At 36.0% G+C, this 18,535-nt stretch overlaps 1 protein-coding gene across 8 annotated transcripts in view; it reads left to right on the forward strand.

The window, feature by feature from the left end:
- The window catches only part of LOC149791432 (protein TANC2-like), a 375,205-nt gene that overhangs the window by 347,012 nt on the left and 9,658 nt on the right, over positions 1–18,535 (forward strand). For 7 of the 8 annotated variants that reach the window (XM_089969962.1, XM_089969958.1, XM_089969961.1 and 4 more), the window contains 9 exons: positions 2,182–2,413; positions 4,062–4,298; positions 7,495–7,671; positions 9,296–9,380; positions 11,703–11,960; positions 12,418–12,593; positions 15,092–15,224; positions 16,314–16,405; positions 17,393–17,542. In XM_089969962.1, the coding sequence (XP_089826088.1) occupies positions 2,182–2,413; positions 4,062–4,298; positions 7,495–7,671; positions 9,296–9,380; positions 11,703–11,960; positions 12,418–12,593; positions 15,092–15,224; positions 16,314–16,405; positions 17,393–17,542 (1,540 nt within the window). The remainder of the gene's footprint in view (positions 1–2,181; positions 2,414–4,061; positions 4,299–7,494; positions 7,672–9,295; positions 9,381–11,702; positions 11,961–12,417; positions 12,594–15,091; positions 15,225–16,313; positions 16,406–17,392; positions 17,543–18,535) is intronic. The other variant, XM_089969960.1, reaches the window with a different exon arrangement.

Genomic DNA, 18,535 nt, shown 5'->3' on the forward strand with positions numbered 1-18,535 from the left:
TATATATATATATATATATATATATATATATATATATCACTCGTTTGATTGTTGCTTCAGTATCAATCTTCTGTTTGCTTGTGAATATATTCAGTTTCACAGTGCTTTATATCTCACGATCGTGTACTTTATAACATTATATTAACATTTTGTAACTATTTGGTTTCTGGTTTCTGATCTAAGTCTTACTCTCAAATCACATACAGTTTTATGTGTGCATTTTATTCCAACAGCAGCTAACAAATCTTATACCTACACCCATCTTCTTGCATCAGATGAATGCTCTATCTTTGATTACATATTCCTATATAGTTACCTATGACATATCCTAGATTTCGTACGATACAACATTAAAATGTTAAAATATCGATCATAACAAACTGGACATAGTTTTATATATTTAAAAAAACATTTGCTTGAGTAGTTTTATATATTTAAAAAACCCACATTTGTTTGAGTGTAAAAGACTTGAATGTTAATGAACAAACCATAGGCCATTTAAACGGTGTTGCACCTTGAGTGAACAAAGGGGACATTTTCCCATAGCTGACTTATAGTGTTGCACTAAATTCAACAGATCTTAATTATAGGTGGACAGAGGTACATAATATGTCACCTTGTGAAGTTGACAGCTCAATCAAGGTGCAACTCTGGATTACATAGTGACAAGGAAACTTGTTTAGTCAATTATTATATATTAGATTTAACCATGTTTTACTGATGTTGCATGTCAACTGTAAATACAGCCAGTTTGATCAAAAGCATTCACCTGTCTAAATGTATCTAATGGTGCTAGATGATATTTGTTACCTGTCTAAATGTTTCTAATTGTACTAGATTATAGGTATTGCTGAAAAAAGTAATGCATTTTCTGCCCACAAATGAGTTGTATATCGTTTTATCCATGACATTAATTGCTGCAACCTGTCACATCTTTTATAGCTATCGAAATTTAGGTCTTTTTTATAGTCTGTTTAATTGAGACATTGGAATTAATTGACAGACCATACAAGTATAAAGTACATAGGAGTTGAATGAGAAATTGTGGGAACCTGTTTCAGGGACCGTTATGTTGTTTTGGTGTCATCATAAAATTTTCTAGTCCCATCTAGCAATATTGTCATTAGCCTAAACATGTATCACAATATTGCCACTTTTTGATGATATTGGAAAGAGATTTATACCTGTCAGAAGAGGGTATCAAATCTGTAGGATTTATACCAGCCAGGAGAGGGTATCAGATCTGTCGGATTTATACCAGCCAGGAGAGGGTATCCAATCTTCAGTATTTATATTGGTCAAGAGAGGGTATCAAATCTGTAGGAGTTATACCAGCCAGAGAGAGGGTATCAAATCTTTAGGATAACACCAGTCCCTTTTTTTTGCCATCATCACGCAGAATTAGATGATGCAGACAGTATTTTGCCCTGTTGTAGTGAACTATAAAAGATTTGCTGTTGTCGTTCAAATTTGTGATCATATCTTCCCCCAAGATGCTTCTTGGGCTTTCCTTGCCAGTCTTGCAAATGTAGGTCACCTGACTTGTCCTGATGGTTTAATCATTGCAGATGTAGATCACCTGACTTGTCCTGATGGTTTAATCATTGCAGATGTAGGTTACCTGATTTGTCCTTTGCAAGTTTAGGTCAACTGACTTGTCCTGGTGGTTTAATCTTTGCAAATGTAGGTCACTTGATTTGTCATTTGCAAGTGTAGGTAACATGACTTATCCTTGTGGTTTAGTCTTTGCAAATGTGTAGCTCACATGACTTGTCCTTTGAAAGGTCACATGACTTGTCCTGATGGTTTAATCTGTGCAAATATTAGGTCACCTTATTTGTCCTTATGGTTTAATTTTTTATGTAAATATTCATGAATGTTCAGTCATGTAAAAAAATAAGGTATGTCACTGTTCATTTATCATATGGGCATGTCTTGAACATTTTGGTTCTTAGCCTATATGGACAATGTATGCATAATAGTTTACCATTTTGTCCTTAGGTGGACATCCCTATTAAATATTTTTATGGAAGGTCAAACCATCGGGTCATGTTTGTCAAGCTGTACAAACATGAAGACTGTCAGTTGCTAAGGTCCATATTAAAATAACAAAAACATTTTAGTTGGGTGAATGACAAGCTTTCAGATTAATCGTATCTTTTTTTTTCTTCTTGTATACAGGCATGGCCATGCTCTGATGGCATTTTACTTATCCCGAGTTTTGGCGCCACTGAACCCAGACAAAACAGTTGAACTGGGACATCACATTCTGAAAGCACACATCTATAAAAATGTAAGCAAACAACAGGGATACTCATCCCGAGATATGCAGGCGTTCTGGATGGCGCTGAGTTCAGAAAGTTTGAGTGCATCCTTAGTATCCCAGAGGAACCTGTATTCCCCAAATGTGAAGGTACTGTAATATTAGATTTTCTCTCTGGAGATTATAAGCAGTTTTTCATAAGCATAAATTAAACTTGTTGCAAATCTGTTGATGGAGAAAACTAAATTTTGCAAAAATATTCTTCACGGTGAATACTAGGATACAAAAAAATGTATACGCTTGGCTGGTCATCAGTTTATGCAAATTTTTAAGTCCCACACTTGCACCATGTTGAGAGAAATTTGACAATGCTAAAAAAATAGGATTTAGTTACTGTTGTAACAAAAATTTGTAACAGCTGTAGCAGAAATTGGTAATGACATAACAGAAATATTAACAGATGTAACAGAAATTGGTAATGACATAACAGAAATATTAACAGATGTAACAGAAATTGGTAATGACATAACAGAAATATTAACAGATGTAACAGAAATTGGTAATGACATAACAGAAATATTAACAGATGTAACAGAAATTGGTAATGACATAACATAAATATTAGCAGATGTAACAAATTGGTAATGACATAACAGAAATATTAACAGATGTAACAGAAATTGGTAATGATATAACAGAAATATTAACAGTTGTAACAGAAATTGGTAATGACATAACAAATATTAGCAGATGTAACAAATTGGCAATGACATAACAGAAATATTAACAGATGTAACAGAAATTGGTAATGACCATAACAGAAATATTAACAGTTGTAACAGAAATTGGTAATGACATAACAGAAATATTAACAGATGTAACAGAAATTGGTAATGACATAACAAATATTAACAGATGTAACAGAAATTGGTAATGACATAACATAAATGTTAACAGATGTAACAGAAATTTGTAAGTTGTAACAGAAATATAATGATCTTGATACAAATTACAGAGATAGATGAAATTGTAAATCCAACAAGAACATGATTGTTTTTAATTTTTTTAAATAAAATCTATATTTTAAGTTAGACCACAAACTCTGTGCTTTTTATCTTAAATTTGTGAAACTGATAATTTGCAATGAATTTTTCTTCAATGTACTAATGAAACTAAAAGTTAGGGATGTTTTTGGAGATTACCAGCATACAGCCAGATGAAATCATTGTTTAAAGACACAAAGAAAAGTAATTTCACCATTAAATACATATACCCCATCACATTAACGTAATGAATTAACCTCCGCTACCTCCAAATAATCCAGACCTGCCTGAAACAAAAGTCTCTTCCATTCTATCTCTCTATCGCTCTTTCTCTTACTCATATTCATATATATATATATATGTGTGTGTGTGTGTGTGTGAGAATCTATTGCAATTCATGATTATTTTAGGCCATCAAACATTTCTTTTGATTGGTATTGTAAGTCGTAAGGTTGATATACCTGGTGTATAAAGTATATCTGTTTTTTCCAGTGAATTTATACATTATTGTCTGTACAATACTGATCAGTAACATTCACCTGTATATTTGTTTTGCACTCTTAACCTTTGGTTTATTAATATGCATTTCGTATAGGTCATCTCAGCAATTCTAATTGAATAATTTATCAGGGTCTGAGTACATTGCATTTGGACTTATAAACAAGTATATACGGTAACAAATTTCCTATTTCATTACAGTGTTCTTTTTCGTATTAATATACATGTTATAGTTTCTCTCACAATATGCATTCCAGGTCAGTCGACTGATCCTTTTGTCAGGTGCTAATCCCAACACACGCAGTAACTACCTCAATAATGCCCCCATCTTGTGCCTAGCAGCTAAAGAAAATTTCATCGACATGGTGTCACTTCTGTTAGAGTTCAACGCAAATGTGGAGAATGTCTCCGATACAGGCATGACCCCACTCTCCTATGCAGCCAGCTGCGGACACACTGAAATTATTCGCATGCTTTGCCTAAGGAAAGCCAAGGTGGGTGATAAGATGATTTTCTCAAGTAGCTTGTCCTTACGTAGCTAGGATGTCGTAGCCTCAACTTGATTTTGTTGTGGATGAGGCTACAAACTGATCCCATATCATGTAACGGAGCAAAAAAATCATCAGTAAAGTCAGAAAAACAAATAGTTTAGAAATCTACTACATAAGTGTAATCATGTTGTGAAAGAAGTTTAGCTTATTTTGAATTTATTAAGCCCTTACACGATAAAATAAATTGGCATGGTTACACTAACCTCATCGTGTCCGCCATGACAGATAATGTGATACTCTTGCCATGACCCCTTTTCTATATAAGGCTTGCCAGACCATATTTGGATATTCTACGCTATGTTATTATTAATCAAGTGGCAAATAATGGCTTCTTATTGGAATTTCAAAGTTGCTGATAAACTGTATTTACTTTTTAATGCTCAATTTCTGACTCAAACTGCGCCATATTTTTCTTATGATTTGTTCATGTTTCCAAATAAGGCCTCAATGTCCTTCTATGGCACACAAACAAACGAGGCTGAGAACGGAAGTAATCATTATTTGAACTAATATGGCGGACGATCTAAACGAAAATATCAGATAAGAAAGGCAAACGAGTTTTTACAACTGTTTCTATAGTGATTTGTGATACTTCTGGTATTAAATAAGAGGATTACTCAGTTTATTTTATTATATGCGAGGAATATGTTAAAATTGTTGATATTAGGCTAAAAGAGCGCCGGGTGCTCCATTGACACGTATTTGTTCATGTTAGTACCCCATCCACAAAGTAGAAGATGGGGTACTAATATTAGTACTAGCTCTTACAGATCATAGAAATGATAAAATTTTCCAGTGATTACTAGAGTCAGTATATTTATTGGTAAGGAAATTATTGTTTGTCCTGCCTGTGAATCAGAGGTAAGACATGGGTATTACTTTTCCAAAAATTGGTGGTGGTGGTGGTGGTGGTGGTTGTGGTGCTGTAACATGGGCATCACTACTGATAATACTATATTCAGGATTGTATATTCAGTGATGAAACTTGGTGGGTGTAGCTATCATGTAAGGTCCTGTACATGTCACAGTAACCTCCTTTTCATGCTTGAGTAATTGAGATTTTCATTTAGCTTAATTTTGCTGACACTGCTTTATGTACAGTCATGAAATTTAATGGAATTTCAATCTTGGAGTGCATTACACCCATAGGCAAAAGTGGGTCACATTCACCTACCTTTATTGTTTTTGCAGTTTGTAAGTCTTGTTAGCTATGTTAGTCTTTCATCTGTCATCTATCTGTTAGCAGAAGTTGTCCTTACTCCTTCTGAACTTGGGACTATTGCCACAAAATTTTTCACATTCATCCCATGGTTGGGTTGGTCCCAAGTGAAAATGGTATTGCATGGGCATTCAATATGGCCACCACAAGGGCCATCTTGAAAATGTTATTACTACTACTCCAACCTAGCTGACATGGCAGCCATTCTTGATAATCCTCACGTCCCCTTCTGAACGGAAAATCATATTGATTTACGATAATGTCTAGTTGTACTTAAATGTACATAATGCTGATCTGACATCCAATAATGCCATGTTTGAATAATGGTCCTGGATTAAAATGGTATCAATCTGAGGTCTACTTGGTCCTGGATTAAAATGGTATCAATCTGAGGTCTACTTGGTCCTGGATTAAAATGGTATCAATCTGAGGTCTACTTGGTCCTGGATTAAAATGGTATCAATCTGAGGTTTACTTGGTCCTGGATTAAAATGGTACCAATCTGAAGTTTAACATGGTTGCCACACTGGTTATGTTGAAAAAATAATCTTGTCATCACTACTCATCCTGAATGGAAAGTCATTTTGATGTTAAGGTTTCATCACAGGAGTTCTTATGGTGTCTTGCTGGTCCTAAATAAAAATAACCCTCCATATGGACCATTCTGGTAGCCTAGTGGTTAGAGCGTCTGCCTCTGAAGCAGGAGGTCGTGGGTTTGAGCCCCAGCCGAGTCATACCAAAGACTTACAAAAATGGTACTAACAGCTGCCTTACTAGGTGCTCAGCATTAAGAGGTTAGTGTTAGGATTGGTTGGCCTGGTGTCAGGATAATGTGACTGGATGGGACATAATGCTACATGTCTGCGGCATGATGCACCAGTGCTAGACATAGCTATAAACTGCCACACTGCAGACATCATAGCGATATGACTGAAGAATTGTTAAAGCTACGTTAAAAATCCAAATCACACACACATACACACACACACCATAAGGACACAGTGATGGCTAATTGAAAATATTGTTGTCTTGACTCCTCCCAAAAGGATGGTTGTTGTTTTTGTTGGGTTTAATGCCAGTTTTCAGCACAAGATAGGCTATACATGGCAGCCAGTATAAATGGAAACCGAGAAAACCCTGGAAAGAACCACCAACCCATGAGAAACTACTGGCAAGCTTTCTCACATACCCACATCAGCCGAACCCAAGACTCGAACCCATGTAGACAAAGGTAAGATGGCAGTGATCCATAACGATGAGTGCTTTAGACCATATGGCCACTCTGGGCCCCCCCAAAAGGAGGCTGTATCAAAATAGGGTTTTCACCAGATGTTTACTCTTCATACATTGTTGGTCCTAAATGTAAATGGTGCCAGTTGTACATCCATAATGACTGCCACAAGAGCTATTTTGAAAGTCTTGTTGTCACTACTTGTTTTGAAAGTCTTGTTGTCATTATGGCACGAGGTTTTCACCAAAAAACTTGTAATGGATGGTCTAAAGTGCTCACTGTTAAAGATAACTGCCATTTCTCCTCTGCCTGCATGAGTTTGAGTCTCAGGCTCTGCCATTGTTGGTACTTAATAAATCTTGCCAGTAACTTCCTGAGGGTCGGTGATAATTGCTGGGATTTTCCTCGTTCTCCTGCCACCAGTTACACTGGCCGTAATGTATAGCCTATCTTGTGCTAAAAAATGGTGTTTAACCAAAAACAACAACAATGTCAAATTTATGGTCATAACAACCACAAAATAAAAAAGAAAAAGAAATTAAGTGCTCCACAAAAATAATAGATATTAGACCCATTTTTTAGAACTTGTGTGAATTTAGATATTTGTTATGCTTACAAAACATTTTTGATTTTACAGATTTCTTTTATATTCTTGACTGTACAGTACCTTTTTCGTCCCCTTTTTTCAGCTTACTCATGTAGACAACAGTGGTCAATGTCCAGCAGTTCATACAACTGTAAATGGTCACCTTGATACTCTGGTGCAACTACTGCAGTATGATTGGCCAGTTTATGAGGGACAACTGACTAAGCTGGAAGCTATGCAACAATGTCTGGTGGTGGCTGCAGCTATGGGTCACAGACATGTAAGATATTTCTCTTCTTTTTATGCACCAGCCACATTCCATATTCTTTGAAGGCACGTATTTCCTTTATATATATCACATATATCAAGACTTTGGTTTATGTTCTCAAACTTCTGATTGAAACCATATTTTGCTTGAGGTTGCTTACTAAAAAGACCTAGGTTCATCATGTGAAATCAGTGCCAGCCTGCTGGTCCCATGCCAGCTAATTTCACAGCAGATGGGGGGAAAAAATTAGTTGCCAGTCATTTGGAAAGTTGGATTATTAGGTATACCAAGCAAATTTAAATGTAAAAATTGCATATTTTATGACATTAGAAATCAATAATAGAAGCCATGTGAAAAATAAATGAGTTGTTCCTGATGGCCACTTGTGAATCGGAGTGAGATGAAAATATAAATAACTTAAAGTGCAACTCCACAAAAAACCACTCCAAATACAACCCCGCATGCATGCGAAATCTGATGACATGTTATACTTCAGTTTCCCAACATAACATTTGGAGGTATTCAGATACCTGGAAACCACCAGAGGCTAAAAATTCCAAACACAGTCAAGGAAAAAACTATTCAAAATATGATACTATCAAATGAAAACGGTGTTTTAAAAATAGTTGGGTTACTGAATTCGCTTGGAATATACAAACATGATGCATGCTGTGACCATGGTAATGCTGTTAACTGTTCAACTGCGTTCAACTTTACCTCTTATAATATTATGGAAGGTTGTGACCTCACACGAGTCGGGGGTCGAACATTTTGCGGGGGTCGAACATTTTGCATTTCTGGAATGAACACTCTAATGTACTTTATATTTTGGTATTAACACATTAACCCCTGGAGCTTTTTGTCATTTTTGACTGAAAATCGAGTAGGAAACGCATTTTGAAAGCTATTTCTGAATAGACTCGAAAACACCAAATCCCCGGTCATCTTTCAATAACATACTACCTAGTTGTGTTAGAAACATCGTTTTTTTGGGATATTTGACTCGTGCATGAGGAGAATGGTAAAAGTTGGTCCTTTATTTTTTAATTTTTTTTTTTGCTAAATGGAGCCATTATTTTTGTGTGGAGACCACTTTTTATTCCAAATGCCCATCTAATCGTACTTATTGCAAAGGCTTATCTGTCTGCTTGCAGTTCATACTGGTTTGCCTTAGATCTGAGACTAAAAAGTCTAAAAACCTGGACACAAAATCGAATTTGGACCACGAATTTTGGGTTAAAAAAGTCTGGTCCAAAAAATGAGGTTTTTCTATCTGTATTTTGTAGTGCAGCTAGATATTCCAGATTATTTGGTATCATTGTAGAACTACATCTGTTTACCTTTCTATAATACCACCCACTTTAGTGTATCATGCATGACCATTATGCTACAGACCTCGGCAGTAGGCTACTACCTCCTGCCCCATAAAGTCGTCACAAAGGAATTAATGTGTTAATGGGTTTGATAATAGAATTATTGATGACCTGTACAGTATCAGTATTTTGTTTGGTTCTATTTTTCCACATTAAAAGCATCTGACATGAAACCTGATGTATCAAGAGTAAGTGGCACATTATTTGTTGTTATATCCCTTCAGATCGGTGTTTATCATAGCAGTACATTTTTTATATTTCAGATCTGTGAATCTCTCCTTCACATGAACAGTAGACCAGTGGAGAGCTTTGGTCTGAATGTTATCGACACATTACTTGGAGAATCTCGTAAGAATTAGGCATTTCTCATCTATAGCATTCTATTCTCTCATAGTGATTGGAATTTGCTGTTATTGCTGTTCCAGTACAATTTACCTGGGACCCAGGGAAGGCACGTTTAACATGGAGTTGTCACTTAGAGATGCAGTTTAGAATTTTGTAACATATTCATATTAAAAAATCACAGTAGTCTGGCATAATTTTTTTTTAATAACTGCCTTCCCTGGATACCATGTATGCTTAAGTGCTTATTGTCTGTGATCTGCTAAAAAACAAAAACAGTTATTCCCTGGACTCTGTTGAATGTATGACTTATATGTAATTAGTACTTAAATAAATATATTGGTACCTGTGACCTTTGTTATAAGATGGCAGTAAGGGTCCATACCAGCAGTACATTCTATGTACTTAACCACGGTATTACAAATGATATAAAATTGTATATAAAGTGGGGAGAGGGGCAGTAATAAACAAAGTGCCAGTCCAGTGTTTGGTAATAATATCACTGCCTACCAATTTATATTACAGTCAGGATTAAGACTGCCCCATACTAGATGAAAATTGATCTTTGTTATGCAAAACTAAATATACTGATTTGTAAGCTATACATTTTACTTGTCTTATTTATCATCTTGGATGATACATTGAATAGTTGAGGAGAATAAGAGATGTCTAAGATGGAAAATTGGATGCCATGATATATTCATGTTTTAAGAAAGAATTTTATGGCAGAGCACCCCTGTATTTTAAAGCATGTACATTTCATTAAAAATTATGTATTTAAAATTAAATTTATAGTTCAGATTCATTTCAACTGGCATTTGTACAGAAGAACCTTTGCTTAGCTTAATGTCTTTAAATCATTTCAACTGGCATTTGTACAGTCCAATTTTTACATAGCTTAATGTCTTTAAATCATTTCAACTGTCATTTGTACAGTCCAGTTTTTACTTAGCTTAATGTCTTTAAATCATTTCAACTGGCATTTGTACAGTCCAATTTTTACATAGCTTAATGTCTTTAAATCATTTCATCTGGCATTTGTACAGTCCAATTTTTACTTAGCCTGTGGTCCTTCAACTGTACGAGCTTTTAATTGTTGAAATGCAATCTCACAACAGTGCACTACTCAACGTCATTTGAATGCTTTGATTCTGCTATGACATGTTTGAATACAGGCATATAACAGTATGACATGTTTGAATACAGGCATAAAACGTTATGACATGTTTGAATACAGGCATATAACAGTATGACATGTTTGAATACAGGCATATAACGTTATGACATGTTTGAATACAGGCATATAACAGTATGACATGTTTGAATACAGGCATATAACAGTATGACATGTTTGAATATAGGCATATAACAGTATGACACACCATGTTCCTGCTTTACAAAAGTTTGTACACAATGAAGAGCAAATCATTTGAACAGCGATTTCTATGGAATGGCATACTATCATGTCTGTCCACCATCTACAGTTGTCAGTCATTGTGGATGGCTTGCTCATGGCATGAGGAAGAAGCCTATTGATTTAGGGGTCAAAAGGTTATGTCATTGTGATTGAAGGAAGGCAGCTGGTTTCCTCACAAATGGATGGTCAAGAATTAAAGTCATTGACTGATAGAAGAAAAATTGTCTGCACAATAACAGTAGTTCTGCATCATAGACCTGGACCAGACATTGTGAATGGCTTGCACTTGGGCTAAAGATGTTTATTGATTTTGGGTTAAACGACCAAGGTCACTGTGATAGAAAGAAGAATGGTTTCTGCATACAATGTTTAGTTAATGACCATGCACATTTTTAATTGTTTGTGGATGACTTACAGGTTGGATAAGAAAGGGGACTTTGACTTTGGGGTCTGTAAAGTATGAGGTCATGATCAATGAGAGAAAAAAGATGAAGTTCTAAACCACATGCCTTGAGCCAAGTTTGTGGTGGACTTGCACTTAAGGTATGGAAGATCCTTATTGTCAAATGGTCAAAGGTCAGGGTCATTGTGACAGAATGAAAAATTGGGTTTGCAGAATAACATTTGTTCTCAAGAAAGTTCTCAAGCTCTTTGTTCTGTGATGAGGCTTTTTGAGTGGCATGGTAACTTTGAGTGACAAAGAAACCTGTAGATTCTTGGGCCTAAAGATCAAAGGTCACAGTTGTGAAAGTCAAATGGTCAAAGTCAGGGTCACTGAAATCCAATGATCAGTAATCTCCAGAGTCCACCATTCCCTACTATTACCTAGACAGAGGGCTGCTAAACATGGGGTGGGCATATAGTGCATTGTTCATCATATTCTTGTTACAAGTTATTTTACTTTTCTAAAGCCCTGACAGCTGCATGTTTGAATGGACGAAAGGAAATGGTTCACTACCTACTGGACCAGGGTGCCAACATCAACTTTCCAAACCTGAAATCGTTTACTCCACTGCTGTGTGCTGTAGAGATGGGAAAATGGGAAATCTTGGACATGCTTCTTGGACTTGGCACTTCAATTGAACAGACAGATAAACATGGCCGCACACCTCTCATGATAGCTGCATACAAGGGGCACATCGGAGTGCTTGAAATGCTGTTTGCAAGAGGTGAAGAAAATATCAAATTAGAATTGAAAATATTATTTTACAAAAATTAAAAACTTCACCTTTTCTCTGACCCATTTTAATTAGTAAAAATCCTTGATTAACAATCAGTCAATGTCACGTCAATTTTATTTAAGAATTCTTTTTAACATGTTTTTGATGTTACACGGTCTTTAAATCACTAATATTTTTCATTGTTTTGTTTTAAAAGTATTCCTAAAAGAACAAAAACTCATTAAACATGGACAGGATTGCACTGTCAGCCCTCAGTTTGACTGCTTACTCAAGTCATAATGCAACTTTGCACAGTATATTACAATGCAAGATTAAATATACCCTAAAAGTGAATTTTAACAGAATTAAAATCACTTTTACATTATGATAATACATTTTTATGTTTAAAACTTTTTACAAATAAAGTCCATTGTAATTTAAGTGCTTCTTGTTTTTGGTCCATTAGGAGCCTCTCTTCATAAAACAGACAAGGAGGGACTGACAGCCTTGTGTTGGGGGTGCCTTAAGGGGCACTTGCATATAATTCAGTCACTGCTAGATAGAGGATCCAACCTTCATCATACAGACAGATGTGGCCGCACACCACTGCAACTGGCATCTTTCCACGGGGATGTTCAGGTGGTTAGTAGCTTTCTAAAACACTTTTCTTTACTTGTGGGGTAGGGGGTGGGAGTTATTTGCTTATTTTAATTTACAGAATTGCAGGAATAATTACACAAGTGAAAGTAAGTTGCCTTCATTGTTATTCCCCTTTATTATCAAGTTTGGGATATTGTGATAATTTCCATCTGTCTGTCTGTCTGAAATCATATCTTTTAAACCTTTGGGTGAAAGTTCACTGAACATTCTAGTTAACTTGACATTTCGTAATTATCTTAATGATGGAGGGAATTATTGTTCGCCATTATCACAGGTGATTTTAGACTTGGTACAACAATTCCAATTTAATTAACTTTTTCCAATGTCGTTTTTTCCTTCACTAGACTGCAATCATGTCAGAAAGATAGTATGTCTTGAATGAATTGGTGGGGGTGATCCCTGGCCTCTGATGGGATGTAGAGGATTTGCAGGGTTGATCCCAGGCCTCTTTTAGGATGGAGGGAATCTGATGGGATGATCGTAGGCCTCTGATGGGATGGAGAGAATTTTGGGGTGTGATCCCAGGCCTCTGATGGGTGGAAAAGATTTTGGGATGTGATCCCAGGCCTCTGATGGGATGGAGAGAATTTTGGGGTGTGATCCCAGGCCTCTGATGGGTGGAAAAGATATTGGGATGTGATCCCAGGCCTCTGATGGGATGGAGAGAATTTTGGGGTGTGATCCCAGGCCTCTGATGGGGTGGAGAAGATTTTGGGGTGTGATCCCAGGCCTCTGATGGGGTGGAGAAGATTTTGGGGTGTGATCACAGACTCATGATCTTTGTAGAGAATTTTTGGGGTGTCATCCCAGGTCCATGATGCGGTGGAGAGGAGTAATGTGCAGTAACAAGTGTAAATTGAACAATGCTGAGCTTTAGAAATAGCTATCAAATGACTTTTTTTCAAACTGCTCCAGTGGTTTAGTGGTTAGAGCATCCGCCTTGGAAGCAGGAGGTCATGGGTTCAAACCCTGGCCAAGTCATACCAAAGACTTACAAAAATGGCACTTAATCTGCCTCACTAGGCGCTCAGCATTAAGAAGTTAGTGTAAGGACTAGTCGGCCTGGTGTCAGGATAATGTGACTGGGTGGGACATCATGCTACATGTCTGCGGCATGATGCCCCAGTGCTTGACATCACTATAAGCTGCCACACTGCAGACATCATATCACATGACTAAAAAATTGTTAAAGCTATGTTAAAAATCCTAATCACACACACACACACACTTTTTTCAAATTAAAAAGGATATAGCAATTGGTAGATAAGTAGATAGTTGGATAGATAGACTTTATGATGATTGTTTGAATTGTGGATAGACATACAGATGGATTGTTTGAATTGTGGACACACTACAGATAGATACACAGCAGTTGATTCATTGATTGATTATTTTTGATTGATTGATTGAATGATAGATTTAAGATTGAATAATAGATTTAAGGTGGTGTGAAGCACATGTACTGTATATATTTAAGACCTGCCAACCTTGTGATTTAAGCACAAGTTTTACTGAAATGACCCTTAAATTGTGAACTTATGGAATAATACAACATTTTTTTTTTTAAATCCACTTGTTGTGGCCAAATCTGGAAATTGGCTTGTCCTTTACTAATCTGGATTCTGGTTCATATTCAGTTGAGTTGGTGAGAGAACCAGTCTTTTACATTAGTACCTTAGATGCTTTAAACTGCCCATATTTTCATGCAGAACATCTGCATGATCAAGCTGTAGACTATAGAACAAAAATACTTTGAAGACTATAGGGCAATAATCCTCTTAAACATTTAATTAGTCTGCACATTAGAGTAAGGAAGAATATTCAGATTCTTGAAGAAAAAGAAGGAAGGGCAACAATTGTGTTAATTGGACATCATGTGGTGTTGATTTGATTATGTCTCTTGGCAAGAGAGATAATTGCCATCACCACTTGTAATTGAAATTTAAATTTAAAAAAGAAAAAACAAGGTGGAAGATTATTTCACGTTGAAAGATATTGCAAGAAGCTTTTGAGTTGCCATGGGGTTTAGAAATGTAATTTCTGAAACTGTACTGGAGGTAATTAAGGTTGGAGTATATTTTACAAACTTTTGTCATTGAGCATAATGTTAGCCTGTGCAATGAAATTTCATTACACCTTGGTGACAATTGGTCTAATTTAGAAGACAAGAAAGGTGACTCCTGCACTATGAAGGTCTTGATAGGGTTGGCGCATCTGAAACTCACATATAAGCCAGATCCAGCTGCAAACAGCATAGAACCTGATCTACTGTCACATCATGTGCCAGCAGTTTGAGGTTTATGTTCTTCGTTCTACTGATTATTTGTAACAAATTGAAATGACCCAGATCTGCAGATGTATTATGCAATGGCAGATCTGGGTCTTTGCAGTTAGATCCAATGTACATGTGAGTATATACGGTACCATATTCACTCCATCTTGGTCAATACTAGTATAAGAAATATATTGTTTATTCCTAGGTTCAGTTCCTGATTGACAAGGGAGCTAACATTGAGCATGCTGATTTCAATGGCATGAGAGCTCTAGACAGGGCCATTGACAGGCATAACACATCTGTAGTTGTCTGTTTCCTACGCAAGGGAGCAAAGCTGGGTAAGTAACCACAGATGTTTACTCTAGGAATGTAATTAACCAGCTATAATAACAACTGTAAAATTTTTATCAAATTGGTTATAACATATCCTATAGGCTGTAGTGCTCGACCTCACTCTTCAATTAACAAGCATTTAAACTCTGTTAATATTGGTCTACCCATGTATTTACTTTCCTGTTAATATTTTATTGTTGGCATGGTTCTACAATATTTTTAAAAGTTGACATCAAAGAGGGGAACTTGACTCAACATGTCTAAATGTAATATTAACATAGATGTAGAATCTGTTATTAAAAACCTCAAATGTTTGATGATTAAAAGCAAATCAACATTCATGAACGTTTCAGTTTTGCCATATGTTACACCTTGCAACTTAGCCAGATGTTAAACCTCACAGTGTAGCCAGATGTCATACTTTGCAATTTAGCCAAATGGTACACCTTGCAATTTAGCCAAATGTTACACCTCACAGTGTAGCCAGATGTCATACTTTGCAATTTAGCCAAATGTTACACCTTGCAATTTAGCCAAATGGTACACCTCACAATGTAGCCAGATGTCATACTTGCAATTTAGCCAAATGTTACACCTTGCAATTTCGCCAGATGTTACACCTCACAATGTAGCCAGATGTCATACTTTGCAATTTAGCCAAATGGTACACCTTGCAATTTAGCCAAATGTTACACCTTGCAATTTAGCCAAATGTTACACCTTACAATTTCGCCAGATGTTACACCTCACAATGTAGCCAGATGTCATACTTTGCAATTTAGCCAAATGTTACACCTTACAATTTAGCTGGATGTTACACCTTTCAATTTAGCCAGATGTCTCTACAGAGTCAGTCTACTGTATATTTTGCTCATACAAGTCATATCCAACTGCAGATTACACATACTCCAGCCTACTGTCACATAATGCAGTGGCAGATCTGAGTCTATGCAGTTTGCTAATCAATAGTACAAACAACAAAGAACCTGATTATGCAGTGCATTATACAACAGCTAACTAGAGCCTGTGTTGTTTGCAGTTTGACCCGACTTATAAGCAGGTGTGTACAGTAGTTTCTTTCATTTACCTTACAGGTCAAATAACATGGGCAGTGGCTGCTGGCAAGCCAGACATGATGCTGTTACTACTGAACAAGTTAATGGAGGATGGAAATGTTCTGTACAAGGTCAGTCATCACACTACACAGTCAAATGAATAATTGCAGGTGGTTGCCTTATGACATTTAGTTGTATAACTTTTGAGGCAAAAATAAACAATTTTAAAGGAAAGAGACGTGCTTTAATTACCTTCCATAATATTATATGAAGTAAAGCATTTACTAATATCAACTGTAAGATCTGGGATATTAACAGGATGTCAGATTTTTAAGGTTCTTCAGGGATTTTAGTTTATAAATGGAATCTGAAAAGACGATACAATTTGTAATTTGAGAGGTATCAATGTAGGTCTAAGATGTGAATATGGTTTTAAATTCTGCAGTAAAAAGGGAGGCTTTATATCTGGTAGCGGGCCAGTGGTTGCCATAACCTTTTGACCATCTTTCTCTCTGGTCACATTAGGAGGCTCTCATTTCATTTAAGCTACCCTGAAAAAGGAATGACGTTTTGAATTGGCAAAGATCAAATATAACTTTGGCAGCTTTCACAACAACAGTTCAGATTCTGGAACAGTGAATTTTGCAATATTTCAGGCATGGATTTTTGCTGTTTCTGAGGACAAATTTGTATGGCAAAAGTTAGAATGAGTTTTGGTTTCTCAGCATACAAATTTGGTATTTGGGCATAAAGACTACATCGTATACAGGGTTAAAGGATAGTTTGTTAGCATCCTGAATGGCATGGGGAAAAATTCATCTAGGACAAATTGAGGACTGTTCACAGAATTAAATCTATATGGAAAGGCTGGAAGACACCTTGTTTAATTAAGGTTTATAAGTAGGGTAATCCAAATTGTTCAAAGTTTTCTGCGTCTGCCAGATTGGACCAATTAAAATTCAATGGATTTTAGATTATTTGAAAAGAATTTCCTGCTCCATCCCTCCCCCCTTTTTTTTTTTAACAGAGTAGCCCATTTTTCTTATGTGATGCATGAAAATCCCACAAAGAGAATTGAAGAGTTTGGGGAGGAAATAAAAACTTTATTTCTATTGCAGAAAAATCGAATCAAAGAAGCAGCCCAGAGGTATCACTATGCTCTGAAGAAATTTCCTCAAGAGAGCACCCTCGGAGATGATATGAGAACCTTCAAAGACCTGAAATTAAATCTCTTGCTGAATCTGTCGCGATGCAGGAGGAAACTCAATGTAGGTTTACTTTATTTACTTATACAAAACCAACACCAAACTGTAAGCTACTTATGATTTCAAATGAACAATGTAGACCTGTCTTGTAGTCCATTAGGCAATGTTTCCTCAATCTTAACCACAAAATGCAATGTAGACCACAATCTCTAATCATGGTGTAGAATGTATTTTTATGTAGTGGTGTTTCACAGCACAGCACCCTGGCACAATAGTGGCCATATGGTGGCAGCTGAAGGTAAACATTGAAAAATGTAAAAATGAATGGCACAAACTTTAGGAAGATAAATCCTTCCCAAAAACTGTAAATATTTAGTACCATGAAAAATATAACATGTAACAGTGTAAAAATTCAGTGAAATGTATCAAAAATAAAAGATTAAAAGTCATGCATACAATGCTTAAAACGTACGGTTTATGCAATGTAGACTTTATTCTGCCAGCACATTACTGTGATGTATACCTCTGTGATGTAGACCTCTGTTTGTTAATGCATTATAACTCTGTTTGTTAATGCATTATACCTCTGTTTGTTAATGCATTATGCAGTGTAAACCAGAATCTGTAAATGTATTATGCAATGTAGACCTCATTCTGCCAGGACATTATACATTGTAGACCTCAGTCTGTCAAAACATTATATAATATAGACATTATGCAGTGTAGACCTCAGTCTGTCAATGCATTATATGATATAGACATTATACAATGTAGACCTCAGTCTGTCAAAACATTATATAATATAGACATTATGCAGTGTAGACCTCAGTCTGTCAATGCATTATATGATATAGACATTATGCAATGTAGACCTCAGTCTGTCAATGCATTATATGATATAGACATTATGCAATGTAGACCTCAGTCTGTCAATGCATTATATGATAAAGACATTATGCAATGTAGACCTCAGTCTGTCAATGCATTATATAATATAGACATTATGCAATGTAGACCTCAGTCTGTCAATGCATTATATAATATAGACATTATGCA

Source organism: Sinohyriopsis cumingii, chromosome 9 (genome assembly GCF_028554795.1).
Source record: "Sinohyriopsis cumingii isolate HCF-2022 chromosome 9, ASM2855479v2, whole genome shotgun sequence".
Classification (NCBI taxonomy): Eukaryota; Metazoa; Mollusca; class Bivalvia; order Unionida; family Unionidae; genus Sinohyriopsis; species Sinohyriopsis cumingii.